This window comes from Nymphalis io, chromosome 9 (genome assembly GCF_905147045.1).
Source record: "Nymphalis io chromosome 9, ilAglIoxx1.1, whole genome shotgun sequence".
Lineage (NCBI taxonomy): Eukaryota > Metazoa > Arthropoda > Insecta > Lepidoptera > Nymphalidae > Nymphalis > Nymphalis io.
The window spans coordinates 2,685,498-2,704,137 of NC_065896.1; the positions used below are offsets into that span (position 1 = coordinate 2,685,498).

The following is an 18,640-nucleotide window of genomic DNA, read 5'->3' on the forward strand; positions in this document are numbered from 1 at the left end:
GATTAAATGAAGTACTAGTGTTTTTTTTTTTTAATTTGATATCGAATCCGTTTTATAAGAAACTAAGGCACATACGGAAATACTAGGTATTCTTTGATACTAAAAGTAGCTTTAAGCAGAAGTGCAGCGATTGGTTATGTTTGTTACGGTTACGATTGTTATAAATGTTTAATGTCAATGCCGGTAGTGGTGTATCACAAAGTTAATTTAAAATGATCATGAAATTTATTCTCACAAGAGATTATTATACAAAGAAGTCAAACAATTTATAAATTACAAAATTATCAAAAACTAAACTAAAAATTAAATATACGTAAAAAATATTATTATTAAAATAGCAGATGATTCGTGAATTTCGTTAATGGAAAATTTGTAAAAAGGATAAAACATACCTAATTGTTCATTTTCTGCCAAACGAATTATGTTAAATATTAAGTAATGATAAATAATAATGTCCTCCAGACCGATTTCGGCCACGGCGGCCATTCTCGAGAGAGATTAGACAACTGAGCAGGAGATTATAGGGCGTGTGTGCGCTAACACAGGTACACTCTATATTCCTTAACTCTCATAATCCGATGAGACGGCAATCCGACACGACCGGAAAGAGTTCAGGCGCAGGACCAAAGGCTTTACGTGCTTTCCGAGGCACGGGAGTGTACACATTTCCAACTTCCAGACTCCGGGCTGCTACTGAGAATTTTCTGACAGAAAAACCCAATAACTTTTTATTGGACCGACCTGGGAATTTAACCCAGGACCTCCGGGTCTGCGGGCATCAAGCCAAGACTACTAGACCAACGAGGCAGTCAAGATGATAAATTTCAATTTTGTTAACTAATTGTGTTAATACTTGTGAACTTAAAGGTGACCGAAAAAAATCAATAACACATTTAGAAACAATATGATTACACTGTATGTTATATGTATTGGACTCGCATGAGTGTAAAGTTTCTGTATACAAGGTTCGACGGAAACGTATCTGACACAAAAAGGTTTAACTTCTGGCACGTGTCGTGAATTGCGCGCGTTTTATTTATTTTATTTATTATATATAAAAGCAGTAAATAAATAAATATGATTCAGACGTATACAATATTCGAAGAAATAAAATTAAACGACCAGTTTAATGTCCTGATTTTTTTTAATAAAACTTTATTTGGAAATTTTGTAAGAATTGCATTCCTATTTCTTTTCATAACTTAAAAAAAATTAAGTTAACATATATTAAAGTACAAACAAATAATATTTTGAGTCCGCAATATATTAAAGACATATAAATATTAAATTTTCGTCTGTTCACGAGGTATTCACATTGGCTCCGGTCCAAGTCGAGTTGCACTTTGATAAATATGCATCGCTTGCTAATTAAATTACGTCTCGCAAATAAAGTTGTTACTGCGAAGGTATTATTAAAGCGAATAATCTAAACATTTACATGGCACACAAACTTGCTCTTATAAGTTAATAGAAATTATTCAAATAGTTACAACTCACAATTAAGTCAGTTACTATAATATAAGTATATAAGTAATTACGGCAAAGGACTCCTCTCCTCTTGAGGAGAGGGTAGTTATACACAGTCAACATACTAAGGGTACGTAACGTCACACGTAGTATTAATATTATTTAATATCATCAATTTTATTTGTATAAAATACATACATAATAAATATATAGCTCAAGTCAATGCGTTGTTTACGTGACATATAAAAACGAAATATTTATAGTGACCTAATAAAATCTATGACATTGGTGTGATCGTTCTCAATAATCAACAGCACATACGAGGAAGCGGCACTAGATTTAACCTTTAAAGGACATAGTATGAATCGACTAGACATTGACAGTGAAGACGAAAATAGAAAACTTTCCGAGTGCACAACTCTCTACAAATGGTTCTGGGAACGCGGATCACGACAGCGCCGTGGAACATAGACCAACAGAAATAGCAGTTCGTGAGAAATACTCGCGAACGTTTCCTTCCTCGACTACTAAATTTTAATGACATGGGCCGTTAGCCTCGTAAACTACAAACTAAATACAAGATATTTATATACGTAATATCTATCGTAGATGTTATTGTCCTTTATTAAACAATCTTAATTCTGATAAAAAATAATCACATTTAATATTTAAAAAAAAAAAAACTTACACGAGATTCAATGTTATTTTAATTAGAACGACCTAATTGACGTGAAATGACGCCAGTGTTATCACAATTAGATACGAAGAAGGTTTTATTGCGACAGATGCCTAAGGCACACTATCACTTTGAAGCTATGATTTTAAATATAAAAAAAAAAAACAAATGTATACATATTGTAACAAGTTACAACAAAAATATATAACGAACTCTAAGACGTTATTTTGAAATACTTATTAATAATATTTAAATAAACAGCAATAACTGCTTGAACTTTTGTAAGCGCAGTTAATAAATTTATTATGAAACAAGTTTTCAATTCAGATAACTTATTTATCGCATAATAAAAACATCCTCGAACACTACGAAGGAATAGTTATTGTTCCGTTCCGTGAATAGATACACTTACAACCACATAGACAACATTGGTTAATTACAATTATAACGTCAGATACTATATTTATCCTCTTTTTTATATTTCATGAACAAACTACAATATTAAATAAAGAATTTCTTAGTAACAAAGGTATAAAGTAGCAATTAAATCGCTGACTCTGATAGTACAATTTATATTAGTTTCGGAGTCGGAGGCCCACCACCAGTGTTACTAATGTAGAAAAAAACCCTAGATTTAGATAATACTGTAAACAAATTGTGTACGTGATTCTTTTAGGTGTAAATAAAATTTTATTATTATTATATTTTTATTTTACATTTTCTCTCTTATGAGGTAACAAAAATCTAAACACACGGGCCGTAGCCAAGCGCGAGTAGGTCTAGGTGATTGTATAGGAAGATGAGATGGATGAAGATTTATTATTAAAAATAGAAGCTAATTGTATGAATACGGAAATGCTGGTAAGAAATATTTGTTAAAACCGTTCTCATATTAAAATCCTCTACATCTAATATACATATTCTATTAGAAAGTTGCAATGCAGTCTTCTATGGACTATTATTTAAAAAAAACACGTCTGACAAGTTACTAATTTTTACGCAGAGCAATTCCACATGACCTTGCACAAATACGTACCTAAAACCTAAAATGAAATATATCTACCACCTCATCAGATATTCTACCGCAAAACAGCAGTACTTGGTATTGTTGTATTTGAAGGGTGAGTGAGCCAGTGTAATTACAGACGCAAGGAACATAACATCTTAGTTCCCAAGGTTGGTAGCGCGTGGTGATGTAAACGATGGTTAACATTTCTTACAAAGCCAATGTCTAAGGGCGTTGGTGACCACTTACCATCAGGTGGCCCCCCATATGCTCGTCCGCCAACCTATTCTATAAAAAAATGAAATACTTCAAGATCATAAGCGATATAAATTCCACCTTAAGCTTTTAACAGACATACCACGAAGTGAATGTGTTAAACATTACTATAGTTTCACAGTATAAACGAAACCTGTTCAAATAAAGGTAAAAACATCGCGTGCTCGTCTAACTATAATGATTGAAGGCAATTAATTATATAAGGCCTGCTGTCATTCATTGATTGATTCTGTAATTATTTAGATAAAACAGAACCTCTCAAGATTATCTTAAATAACTTCAAGTGCCTACGTCATATTCTAGTTATAGTTCATACTTTGTATAACTATAATAGTTTATAACTTATTCCATTTTAAAATACATAATGTAAGGTTATGTCTTTTTTATACAAAACGGCGGATTTTTATGTGGGTTTCACCATCGTGTTGGTAATTTATCTGAAAATGTTGTGTCATATAAAACATTTATATTAGAGGAAAAATATACCTGTATTTATATAGATATATTTATAAAATATAAAACTACTGGTTAGTTATAGCTCATTCTTTATTTGAATAAAATTGGAACATTTTAAAATTGAATCGTAATAATTTCATACAGCAATTTCAATAAACGTTGTAATACTCGATTTAACAAATTGACCGATCAAACGTCATTCATGCCACTTGGTAGCAACACTTAAATTCAATTTATGTAGGGGTCAACGTGCCTCATTTCCAATTGGAAATAACAATTGCCTATTGAAATACACCAACCGGGTAAGTAACTCTCAAAAACTGAACCGCCTGTTATTTAATAAACATATTGTTTTATCGTCGTATAATACATCGTAAAATATTTTTGGATAATTGTCTCTGAGATTTCAGAGACATTATCCAAAAATATATAATTATAAAAGCAATATATTGACGATAAAACATTATCAAGAATAATCTGAAAAACAAAACATCAGTAAAAGTGAAAATAATCAATATTTTTTTCAAATTTGACCTTGTATGAATGAAATTTGGAAATATTGCCGCAAATTCGTGGTCAGCTAGTCAAAATACATAAGTTTACGAAATTTCGATTAAAAATAGGCTTCTTTCTCATATCTATACGAACGAGAAAAACTAAAAGTAATTTATGTTTACCCCCAAAACTAATTAAGCGGAACGCTATTACAGGCTTTTAATTTTAAAATACCGAAAAAATACGTCAAAACAACCGCGGCTTGTTATCAATCACCCACGCACACGTATTATTGTTGCGCGCGCGCAATTTGTAAGCTGTTCTCTGAATTAGTTCGGTGACGTCATCTTTATAGAAGCAAAGATAACGACTTTATTAACAATATTAATAAAGCACATACTTCATAGACCACTAATTAATATTGTTTAAATCAAAATTATAACCCAATATAAAAAAACTAAAAATCTAAACTTTTTCCAAGCATTTTTATTAATTACTTATTATTAATCGTATCCTACATTATTTATTATAAAATTTGTAGTTATGCTTATTTAGAATATTTTATTTATTTATTTCCAAACGTATGGAGCCAGTTAAAAATAATTATCATATTATCATATTGATGTACCGGTTCTCATTCCCAGAATGTGACCATAATATTGATACCATAAACAAAGAAATATTCTATCTGGTTTGTCAAGAAATAATAATTGACTTGTTTTTTTAGAAACGATTAACATTCTAAATTGTTATTTCTGGTAAAACATATACTCGTTTTAATATTTAACGACCATAATTCGAGGAAATATTATTGGCATAAATTATAGATACCATATTATTTTCTATATATAATTTAGTGCGAAATTACTTCGCAATAATAGCGAATGTATTCAAATACATTTAAATAAAAACAATATTGCGTTTACAATTTATTTACATTACATTTAAGCACGTAATTTTTTTGTAGTCTATATTATATATTCAAACAAAACGTTCATTTACCGATCAACTGAACATTTTTAATCTCCCCTATAATTAAACGATATTATGAGAAATATAGAACTAATTAAAAGCTGAGCCTGTCACTGTCACAAGAGCGTTACAACAAATTCTAAGAATTGTCAACAAAGCCAGAAAACCCTAACTACAAACTGTCAAATGAATCGCCTTTTAACGTTTTTTTAATTAGACATTGCAGCACCATAATTTATTAAATTCTGACAACCTTATGAGATGGACCATTTGCATTCCAAGCATTGTAATGATGCTGATTCATATCAAGGTCGTTTTAAACAATTAGACAGTAAAAGGTATTGGGCCATAATTCAAAACTGATGGCCCATTTACGAATTTCGGATTCTTGTACGTGAAACGTATTCCTGTTATTTGTTATAACATTTTGTCAAAATATATTACTTGGTATATAACAGATAGAATACATACATAGTCATAAGATTAAAGTTTTTGCTAACAAATAAAGGAAACAAGTCTTTCGACAGTATTACACACTAAGATTTTTTTTTTTGTTATAAAAAATTATTCCGATAAAAATGATAAAGTACGTACTGAAACAAATATTACAAGTACAAGACGCTTAACAACATAACGCCATTCGCATATTTAAAATATATAACGATAATATGTCACTAAATATATATTTTTATCAACAAAAACATCGTTGGTCTCGAGTAAATATCCGGGAATCGAAACGTTATAAAAAGTTAATCGGTGAAGCGAGCGTGTAAGACCGCTAATGATGCCGTGTCGGCAGCGGCGGGTTGCATGTGATTGATCGACCAGAGGCCAATGCCAAATGAGGGTCGCCCAGTCTCACCGTACGGAGCCGGCGCTGCATCATACTCGCTAACCGTTGCCGTAGCCGACAATGTCATATTTAAGGACATATCGCGACAACATGCCAGGACCAACTTATTAATTACTGAATAAATATTAAAATACAGGTGTGCCATTTTTTATTTAATAACATACGAACAAGCAAATGGCAATATTGAATGACGTAACTGATACATTTGTTTAAATAAATAATTAAACCATTTCCTGTTTAAATAATATCAACATAATAGTTTATTAATGTATTTATTTAAATTATAAACTGAGCAATCGTATTTAACATAAACTAATATTTATAATATATATTTTAGTAAAGTTTTCGTCGGAACAATAATACTGGCGTAAATTCCATTTCATCTATCTATATAATTTGACCAAATTAAAAATACTGCTATACCTTAGAACTAAAAGGAAATGCAATTATTTCAGTTCATATTACAGTCCTATATTATTGAGTTAAGTAATTATATCCCTTACGGTGATTATTCTTACGATATACCAGATTTATGTTCAATATTGCTTTATGATAACAATGTTTAATTAATCCATTAAGGATATTCAGTCTTTAACTTTACATAAAAAAAAAACATTAAAACATCACATCTTAAAAGTTTTCAAGGCCCTAAAGTATTTGCATTTGTTATGATATTGTTTTTAAGAGTTTCATTTAATACTATCAGCGACTAATATTCTACATTTTAATTTGATTATTGTATTTTTCTTAAATATTTTAATTTGTAAATTAGCTAAAGACAGTAATATCATATTGCTGTCTTATTGCTATAACAAAAACGATACGTAATATTGCGTCTTGGTATTGTCATACCCTCATTATTTTAAGTTAAGAGTTTAACTTGTTGTTCTTTATTTTTGTGTACCGCCCGTGTGTTGTATATATAATATTTAAGTATGATAATCTTGTTTTCTCAAATATTTAAAGTGATTTGTATTCTTTTTTTTTTTTTGAGAAATAAATTCTCAAACCGTAAACGTTAGTTTAAAATTAATAATTTAATTTTAAAGGTGTAAAATATTTCCAAAACCTCGTTTAAATTATGAATGTAAGCAAATGAAAAAGCTTAAAACAATATTAAATAAATTTTATTCCATTTATAATAAATTAAGAAAACACATCATATTTTTAATAAAATCTGCGATCAAAATTATTAGGTGTAAATAGAAGGTAACCGTCTAAGTCAATTACTCTAAGGCCGAGAAATTCTTTAAGATTACTAATTGGATGTAAAAAATTATTAGAAATAACTATAGAAAGGAAAAAATGTATTGTTAATAACTAGAACAATTCAATTTCCTTATTTCGTTCAGCAATTACACTGCGATAACACTATCTCCTCAACTCCTACTTCTTGTGAATCGATACTTGTTCATTTTTAATGATAACATTATATATAATAAAAAGTAAGTAACTATATAAAGTATTATTTTATCTTTAAACTGATGAAAATAAAATTTCGTAGAACATCTATCGGATATATATATGAGAATGACGAGTCCATGAAATAACTTATCCGTTACTGTATTATACATTTGGATTTAATTGAAAACATTCTGATCAGATGGCTTGCAAGGCAGCAGACAAGGTTCGAATCTCATATCTCCTGCGTAGATTAGTCTTAAGATCGAGAAGTCGCTGATAAACAGCGTGAATGAAACCCAAATTTCGACCAAAACGCGTCAGATAAAATTGTTTTCCAGTTGATATACTCTTTGAGTTAGACTCAAAATATGCAGGCATAACAGCATTCACACAGACATTTTCAAAAATATCTACACTGCGGACCTGAATTAAGATTTGTTAAAATTGAACGTAGGAAATATATATATATAATGATTATTACTAAAAACAAAAAAAATACGATATTGAAAATTAAACAAAACCCGCGATACAGTAATGTTGTATACCTACCCCCCTTTTGAAGTTGTTCTAAAACATGTATACATTACGTTCGAATTATAAGAGCAACTTTATATTTGTTTTAATTATTAAGTGTATTTATTGGTTAAGCCTTTGAATATTACATTTTTTTTTAACTTATATACAAAGAGTAGCCAGACTAAGCCACGTGAATGCTGAACGACCTTTACATTTCAAAACATAGACCGTTTACAACTAATAAGAACTGAAACCTTATCTTGCCTCCCATACGTCATTAAAGTCAAACACGAGTGTTATTTGTACAAATCAAAGTTCCTACGAACATACGCACGCGATTTGTTTTCAAAACCACTTCCATTTTGCGAATACGGTGAAATCGATTTATTTTGTAAACCAACCGACAATCATCAACAATGGCGTTGATTCGTCATAAAACTCCTATTTTCAAATCATGTTGTTTGTTTTGTATTATTATTTATTATTATATTATTTATTTTTTCTATTAAAAATACTATACTTAAAGAAAGTGGGTAGTAAACATAAATCTTTTTTTGTGATAACACGGGACTACACTAGGATTGCGAGACAGAATTTCTTAGAAAAGCTATCTACTTTAAAGATCTGCAAGACGAACTCGTTGAAAACAGCAGAGTATATTTAAAATTCCAATCCGGTCTTTTCCCGCGTATTTTCATGAAACTTTAATATGTTAGATGGCGCCGTTCTTGTTATATCATTATTTATGCATACGGTGAAATTTTCATCCGGGTTTTATAAAGATCAGCAAATCGTATACGTATCTTATTCTGGCACCAGCCAAGTGTGTTAAATTGCAAACCAAGAGAAGACTCGCGTTAATGATTTTATTATTCTGCCATTAGCAGAACTGACATGTTTGTACTGTAGATTATTTAAACCGAATTAAGCTTTTACATATTTTAAAGAAGATGCATTTCGATGTACGAACTTTTAAATAAGTTTAATAAAAAAATAAAAAATAAAAAAAAATCCTTGACAGTAAGTTAACATTTGATAATTGACCTGCATTTAAGATTTTCTGTACTAAATATTATCCAAAGGACGTAATTTCATCATGATTTTTAACTAAGAACTCGAACGTAGAAAAATCTAGAACCGAACTCAACAAATTTAACAGATACGTAATTCTAATATATAATAGTTTGATCAGAGGTTACAAGCTAGCTATAGTATTCTCATTTTACGGCTCTGAATACAAGTTTTTTTAAGACTCGTCCACTTTTAATGGCAAAGCCTCACTTTTATATTTTCGAACTTTCTTAACTCGGTTAATAATTTACCTTTTTTTCTAACAGTGGACGGATTATAGCTTAAGATACTAATTTTGTAAGTACAAGGACATATTATTATAATAATACCGTATACTAAGTAGAACTACATTTAGATTTTTACACATCACGAGAATAAAGGTGTTATGGTTTGTTACATAAGGTTATAATGAGGGAAACAACTCGTTTAGAATATTGTTACAAGAACTATCAACGTCGTACAGGGAAGCGAAGATTCCTAATAAACGCGTAAACATTTTGGACGTGCGTCGTATTAAAACTGGCTTATGTTCGACTGTACAAGATGTATCCGTTTAATATTCCATCGACGGTCTAAGCTAGGGTCAAGTGACCCATAACTCTAATCCGACTCGAGTGGAACATACAATTTACATTTTTCTACGAAACCCTTTCTATTACACCTTCCTTTTGTGGCTAACGATGCTACTTACAATTCATGTAATGCAACATCTATTGCAGCCGGTTTACTTGAAAAATGTACGTTTCACGAATGCCAATAACATATTTAAAAACGCCGCTTATGTCCAAGCAATAAATAAACGTATAAATATAGCTTTTTAAATCTTTCTAAACTACTACATATATCTTGGAACTACAACTTTTAGGATAATGAGGTTGGTACTGTGAATAGAAATATTAAGTAAGTACTAACTTTTAAAAATTTTTTTTTTTTAAACTTTGGAAGTTTAGGAGTTTATTCCAGTTTAAAAGCTGACATAGTCAACACGTGCTTTCAAGTAAATGGAAAAACGCAATCGTTGCTTCAGGTGAATAATCTATGATTTTTCCGAGAATGTAGAATCAGTTTATCTTTACCGTGAAGCTACGTTTCAAACCGGTCATGATTAGAGAGCTAGCTCGGATGCACCCCGGCTCCGTATAATCTGATAAATCTTACTAATTTCCTCATACCGTTTCATGCAGCACTGACGTCACTGTTATAGACATTATAATTTATATTTGTTAAGATTGAAGGAGTACGATAATAACATTAGGAATTCACTTGTTTGAAATAATATTCTGTTTTCAAAATATTATTTCAAACAAATTATACATTGTATCTGCTATATTAAATATATTTTGTATAAACAATGTTTATAAACTTAGTTTAACACGTTTTGCAAGTTCAGGAAACAAAAATAAAAACGAATTATAATTCTTCAGATATATGTAAAGAGGAAAACGAAATCAAACTACATCGTGAATATAAAAATTACCCAAATACAAAAATGGTGAACGTAATTTAAATAATTTATAGGATTTATAAAAACGACTTCGGTTCAAGGTTTAATAATTTTGCTGAATCATATAAAAATTACCGACATGTTATGCGGGTTTACTCACGAATGTTTTCTTTCGCTTCCGAAGACACGTCGAAAAACTCTCGAGATACAATCGTGCCTGAATTGAATCGTAAACTACTATTTAGATCTATATTATAGCAATTCTAATGAAACATGAAAAAAAGGTAACATTAAAAATCTACCTAATTTTATTATTTGATCTTTAGACAGACCCTGCCTTTGTGTATGTATTTAGAATTTGTGAAACCTTTTATTGCGTTACGACTTTTGCAATCTTTGTAAACGACAATACACGCTAAATTTCCAAATAAAATAAAAAAATCTATTTGGAATTTGTATAAAGCCGGAACGGGACAGGTATGGGTGTAAAAATATAAGACGGGTCTTATATTTTTACGATTCGAACGAAGTATACTTTTCGAAAAGCAAAGAATATAGTCGTTAATCTTATCCGTAACTAAATTAATGAGAGCTATGTTAGTAAACCATTTTTTTACGTGCGCACATGGTGACTGGAATGCATATAGAAAAAGTCAGGTATGAGATAAGCGAGTTCGACATAGGCCTCGAAATTTTACGATATTTATTTAAAAGCTTACGTCAAAGACAAACATAGAAAGACGCTTCATAGATTATAATATTTATTTCATTAGACAATACTAAATTGAATATTATATTACAGCGTAGTAACCACGAAATTCATTAATAGGTTTATTTAAAATACATTAAAAGTTAGTAACATGATAAGTTAAGCAATTAATGAGGTTATTAAGCAATATCAAACAACTCCTTCGGTGTTTTTTTTATAATTAAATTTAAAAAAATATTTAATTTGAATATTTAATTATATGTTACTTCGCCCGCGTGTTAGGTGTTAGTTAAAAAAACTAAAGACTATATCCTTCCTTGAGAATCAAGCTTGGGTCATGTCAAATTTCATCAAAATCGGTTCAGTGGCTTAGCCGTGTAAAAGACAAACAGTTAAACTTACTTTCACATTTATATATATACAAATAATTTAGTAACATTCGCAATTAACGCTGTACCTACCCTTACGAAACGATGGATGTTCAGCAAAAATATTAAACTAGATATAACCAATAAGTCAGACAATACTGTATATCCAATATGTTAAAATTCAGTCATTCTTACTCACGTACAACCTATTTTATATATTAGGACTTTATACTTTTTTATGTATAAGGTAATTGAATTATTTGTTTAAATGTAATGTAAATGATCCACTTATAAAAACCGGTTCCTTGTTTTTGTTATAATTTTTCGTTTCATAAAAATATATTATAAAATCGTTAAACTTTTCAAAACATTAGTCACAATTAAATTATTCACTAAAAACATTTGAAGTTAAAATAAGTTTACAAAGTTTTCTACAGTTAAGATTTTATCGTTTTTACTAACATAGAATTATTAAACGTATTTGAAGTTAATTATAATTTTTTTCGATATTTTATATTAATTAGCTATTAAAAAACCTATAAGCTTATGTCTTTGTTGCTGTCACAGACTAGACGCTTTTTTGCACTTAATCAAAAGCGCATGTCGTGTCTACATCAAGAGAAATGTAATCTATATATATATATATATATATATATATATATATATATATATATATATATATAATTTGAATTTTTTGATTGTCATTTCAGATTTGTAGACCTATAAACATAAAATAAAAATAAATAAATAAAGAAATTTACCTTTTATTCGATTTTGGTGTTTCGGTGAGCTCCATAGGTGGTGGCGGTGGCGGCGGTGGTGGTGGTGGGGGAGAGGGCATCACTGGCAAGACCGGGACCACCGGAGTCGGTGGTACTGGTGGGGCATCCGGGATGTCCGGCGTCTCTACATCCAACTTGACATCGGGCAGTTCTTTTAGATCCGGTAGCTCGGGTAATTCCGTTTCTAGGATCGTATTGACCGGTACCACCGGTGACGTAACAGCCGATGGAGCGATCGAACCATCGTCAGCGTTGGAAAATTGGACATCCCCAGCGATTCCAGGTAGATGAGGAAGATCAAGCGGCATGTCCAGTTCCGGTACCTGTTGTTGTGAATATTATAATGATCCGACTATCGTTTTCTAGTTTATGTTCTAGATGGGCGTATTATGTAACAAAATCCCATTACTCACGTAAAACTTTAAAAGCAACTTTTATATTCATAAACTAATTATAATCTTAGTCATATAGTGGAAATGTAAAGAATGCAATGATTACAACATAAATTTAAAAAATCACACGGACAAAAATTAACGTCAAAATGGGAAATACCCTCTTATAAAACAAGACGTAGTTTTTAAAAACAATATGTTAAAAAAATGACAAAATATATTAAAAATGATAATAAGAATTTTATTTAAACGATTAATCATCAGTATCATTAAATGTTAATTTATTGTCACAAGCAACCAAAGTTTTTGCGAAATTTCTGCTCAGTCTGTTGTTTGGCCGCGCACATATTAACAGGTGAAGTTAAATAAATACTTGTAAATAAATATGAATCAAATTTTCACTTACCATTCCCATGCCTGGCGCGTACATGTATTCGTCGATTTCTCTCTTCAAAACGTTTTTGTTCATTATCGATGGCGGTGCATCTTCTAATAAGCTCTTCTGAACATCTGTATTCACCCTCGGTACATAAATGGGCGTTCTGTTCGGCGTGACCAAATACGGACTCTCATCAGTATTGTATATTAGAAGATCGCCTACATTCGAAACTTTATCAATAACAGCTTTAAGATCGAAATCTGATTTTGGTTTCACCGATTTAGGTTCGACAACTTTCACGTGGAAGAAATGAAGTTTTTCCTATAAAATAAATTGATACGTAATTTGTATTCAATAAATTTGTGAAAAAAAAACGGTAACAAATTTTGTAGTTACCTGAATAGCTTTATCATTAGACTGCCTCTGAGATTTCCCACTTAGAGTTACTTTTTTACGTTCATAATTATAGTGATTTGTATCGAAAACAGACTGATAATGGTCATGTGATATTGACGCTGGATATTTAGCGCTAGAGAACACTTTAATCGCTTTCTGCATACCAGCAAGTTTCTCCACTTTTGTTCGAGAAACATTTATTCTTTCCTGAAGTTCACGAGTCTTATCTACATTCAGATTGATTCTCGCCATTACGCGTGAGAATACGTCATCAACTATTCCATTCAGATTGTCTAAGGTGTCAGCTATCTGTATGACAGTTTCTTCCATACTTAAATCGTTTGGTATTAAATTAATTTTATAAATTCCCTCCATTACTACTGTCTTGTTTTGAGTTTTGAATTATCAGATTCTGTAACAAACATATAACTCTTAAGATTCCGACAATAACTAATATCCAGTACTTCCACTTTCAAAAAATCCATAAACGTCTTAATATTTTTTAATATAATGATAGCGTAAAATGTTAATCTTACCTACTTAATTCCATTGAAATTACCTAAAATAAATTAATAAGGCACAGAAATTATCACTAGATAAGACACCCAACATCTTGTCATGAAATATAAATTGTCCATTAAAATATTATACACGATAAAACTATATTTTTTTATTTACAATTCAGTCACTGTTAATCTATTTTTGTTTATCAGTTCTGTGTCAACTATTATAATCGCAATGATAGAATCAATTCTTGGTCGTTCGCGTGGGTGATTCGGCGAGTAACGTGTGTAGATTATCATTAGCGGGGTCAGTGCTCCAAGAGAAACGACAATAAGCATCCGGAGACATCGTCGGATCTAGTATGGCAGGCTCCTCGGCAAGTTGACCAGCTGATAGCATATTATTAAGATGTTTATTAATGACAACATCTTCTGGACTAACGTAGCCGCTCGAGGCGGATGGCTTCAATGGCACAGGGTTCCGTACAGTTGTCTTAAGACTAGGCAAGGAATCTAATGACTGCAGTTGAATATAACTATTGTCAGCGCAATGCTTCGCTGGAGGTGGCAAGGTAGGCATAGTAGGCAAGCTTTCAGGTCCAATTAACTTTGGAGGTGCAGATCCTAATTTAGAGAAATTCAGCATTGATCTCGCTTGTACTTCTTCTGGGAGAACGTAACCCGAAGACGGAGCGGGAGGATTTGGAACCTGGGATGGTGTACTAGTAGTAAATATAGGTGGAGGCAGACCAGCCATAACATAACTGGTACTTGCAGGCGTAGGCGTACTCTTTGTCAGAGGACCTTTGATTGGTGCTGGCGCTGACTGTACGTAGCCAGTTGCAGAGTTCACTACAGGTTGAACAAAACCAGTTATTGAATTCTTTTTGAAGGTTTTGTCACCGAAGTAAGGAGAATTTTCTCGCGAACTTTCTGCGTCTATCGTCGACGAATCTCCTTCAGGGATTTCGTTAGTAGCATCCTCATTGGCTTTAATGGGTTCTGGTTCAATGTGAAACGACGAATTCGAACCATCATCTGAAGTTGAAACTTGTCGATCGTCAGGTCCTCGTGAAGAGTCAGATAAAACAGTGCTATCAGTTTGATCACTTACACCACAATTTTCATCTTTTTGTTTTGAATCTGGCAATGAAACTGTAGTTTTGGTATTCGGTAATAACAGCATTTCATCAGATGAGGGTTTTTCTTCTTTGTTTGTAGGATTCCAGCCACCAAAAGTATATTTTGAAATATCTTTTTCAGGAATACCCAAGCCATTTGGCAAGACGGGCTTAATATCTTCCATTTTCCTATATTTCTTGTATAGTTTTATTGATCCGTAAACTATGCCTATTAGAGCAAATATTGCCATAAATATTAAAATCATCGTCAATCCATCCCTGCTTCGACAGGCCACGGTACTGGGCTCACTCCAAGGACCTGGATATTCATTATATGATTCATTTTTATCTCTTACAGGCAAAGTTACGTTTCCATCGCTTAGCACTCCGTGATACAAGTCATAGTCAAAATTAACTGCTCTAACTTCATAAGTTTCTGTTGAAACTACTCCTTCACAATGAGTAAGGGAAAATTCTAAATATGTTGTATTTATTATTTCCGGTTCCAAATCATCTATTACCCTTCTTATCTGATATTGATCGACTGTTCCACCAGGATTATCAGGTGCTTCCCATGTAAGCTTGTCGGGATTATTTTTAACAGTAGGAGCTTTTAATCTACTAGGAGAACCAATTCTTGTTCTTACAAATATTGCATCATTATATCGAATTTTTGAACACAGACCTATGGGAACATTGCATGCTTGCACAGTTAGAGAGTAATTAGTGTATCCTTGCAAACCTGTTAATGTTACTTCTCTTCTAGAAGTATCAGTTTCAGACACTTTATCAACATAAAATTCTTTGTTATAGTTGTAGATGACATATTTACCAATATTACCATTTCTTTGGATGGGTGGGTCCCATGATATAGTCAATGAATTATTTCTCACATCAAGTATTTCAACATTTATAGGATTAGTTGGTGTATCTTCGGATGTGGTTATTACTGCAGTAGCATTTTCAATATTTTTTTGTCCATAAATAGTCTTGAGGGCAAAAGTGAACTGATAAGTTCTAAAGGGTAGCAAGTTTTTTATAGTTACATCCATCTGTTTAGGATTAGGTATAAAAATATATTTGTTTTCTACTGATTTATCACAGTAACTACTTGTTTGAACGATTGGACAATAGCTTATATTATAGCCTGTTATAATTCCATCTTGAAGAGCACAGTCCATTACCCATCTTAAAGTTACATATGACTTACCAGGCACATCATAATTTAAATGAACAGGAAAACCATACATAACAAATCCATCCTTCGATATGTCACACTTTGCCCAGACCATGCCACTAGTTTTTGTGCCATTATTTGCTGATATTGCAAACTGATATCTGTATTCTCTTGGCAAGTCAATAACATGATTATTTTTTTTAGGATTAAGTACTGCAAAATCCATTCGTCCTGCACATATTTTCGTAGTATTATGTTGACACCAGAAAAGAGTATAATTATCAATATTCTTAATACCCACCCATGAAAGCTCATAGGTACCATTTTCATATGCTAATTTGGTAAAGGATGTTAGCTTTAGGTAATGTGTATCTTTCTCTTGTGGGATATAGAGATGACTACTGTTAGGAGAGGAACCATTCATATTAAATGACCAAACCGTCACATCCAGAGCATCAAGACTAGCATTAAGAATAACATAGCTCAGACTTTTATTTTTTTCAGGAAATACAGTTTCTGTTTTATTACCTTGTGACACCAGTACTTTATATGTGAAATTTGCACCAGCTTCTTCATATTCCTCGAGCTGTTTCCAATACACATATATCACTCTGTTGTTATAGTATGTGGCTTGATCAAATGCACCTGCAATCATATCAGGTGACCTCTTTGGTCTCTCACTAGCTGTATAGAATACTGCATACTCAAATTCGGACCAGAATTCTCTTTTAACTGCTTTTTTAGACTTTATGTACACTCTAACTTCATATTGCATATGGGCATATGGTAAATTGGTTAACTGAAATCTATAAGTTTTATTTTTCGGTGGGAGGTATGATGCATCCACTCTGTGAAACTGTGTAGTATTATCAATTTTAGCAATTTGATATTCTATGATATGATCCACCCCACATGTCAATAAATCAACAATATTATTAGGAACTCTCCATTTTAAGACAACACTGTGGGTACCATTCTTTACAACTTTTAAGTCAATAGGTGGATCTGGCTTGACAATCGAGTAGTGATCTATGGTGAAATTTTGTTTGTTACATCCAAATACATTACAAGCTATCAGATGAAAGAACTGTTCCTCTTCTTGTTGCCTGTACCTAGGCTGACTACTTGTATTCCACAGACAGTATCTGATAAATGTATTCTCAACTTTTTCGGCAATACATGGTGACTTTACAAAATTTCCATTAACAGAAAAGGTTACAGAATAATTTATATTACTATAGGACTCAGGACTAGTCCATGAACAATTTAATATATCAAGGTTCTTAGACAAACAGTTAAAGTCCGTAACATCAGCTGGAGGACTTTCAACAAGCACTCGAGCAACACATATTTTTCCCGCCTTATTATTTCTACAGTAGTAAGAATTTACTTGCTTTTCTGGCTTTTTGATGTACAATCTTCTTGTTGTACTGTTTACGATCTCAGATTCGAGGTGTTTACCAGCAAGTGAAAATTCTATATCATTAGACGAATAATTCTCTGCAATGCAAAAAATTTCTAATGGACTACCGTACGGGACAGGTATGTCACCCTGAGGATACACTGCAACTGTAATATCTACACCAAGACATTTTGAGAATATGCACGGTAAACTTATGAAACACTTTATTAGTATACACCAAATCCATGATCGAAACTGCGGTCCGTTCCTGGAACCACTACTACACTTCGTTCTTTTACGTGAATCTAAATCTGCCATAACTGAGTATTGTCCGAAACGCCTCTTGTCTATCACATTCCGATTTATAACATTAAACGTTTCTCTAAGCAAGTAGCGAAAAAAGATAAACACATTTCTTGTTTTATATTTTTATCACGAGAAGTCAATGGCGTACTGTCCACCCGAAACGTTGACACAAGGTTGACTAAGTTCGAGCTAACAACATCACTTTTATTTATCATTTAAACTGATCAGGTTGCTTCAAGTGATTTTATAATTCTAAACTTAGCGCATCGAGACTTGAAACCTCGAGAATGCATGTAAATTTAATACGCCTTGCTACTTACATAAAATAGAAAGAAAAACTTTGAAGTATTTCTGAGTAACGCCAACTTCACTCCAATGTCGATAGACATTAATCAATAAACAAGGAAATATTGCCAGGCCTCAAGAGAAATAATTACTAATTTTATCTAAATTAAAAACGTATTATAAT

At 31.8% G+C, this 18,640-nt stretch overlaps 1 protein-coding gene across 3 annotated transcripts in view; it reads right to left on the bottom strand.

The window, feature by feature from the left end:
* LOC126770443 (WASH complex subunit 1) overlaps positions 1-18,553 on the bottom strand; it is a 31,346-nt gene extending 12,793 nt beyond the window's left edge. Inside the window, exons 1-4 of one of the 3 annotated variants that reach the window (XM_050489818.1) lie at positions 18,492-18,553; positions 13,663-14,074; positions 13,294-13,587; positions 12,475-12,818 (exon numbers count right to left, since the gene is read on the bottom strand). In XM_050489818.1, the coding sequence (XP_050345775.1) occupies positions 12,475-12,818; positions 13,294-13,587; positions 13,663-14,037 (1,013 nt within the window). In that variant the 5' untranslated portion in view covers positions 14,038-14,074; positions 18,492-18,553. The other 2 variants (XM_050489817.1, XR_007669458.1) reach the window with 2 other exon arrangements.
* Positions 18,554-18,640: the final 87 nt, after the last annotated feature.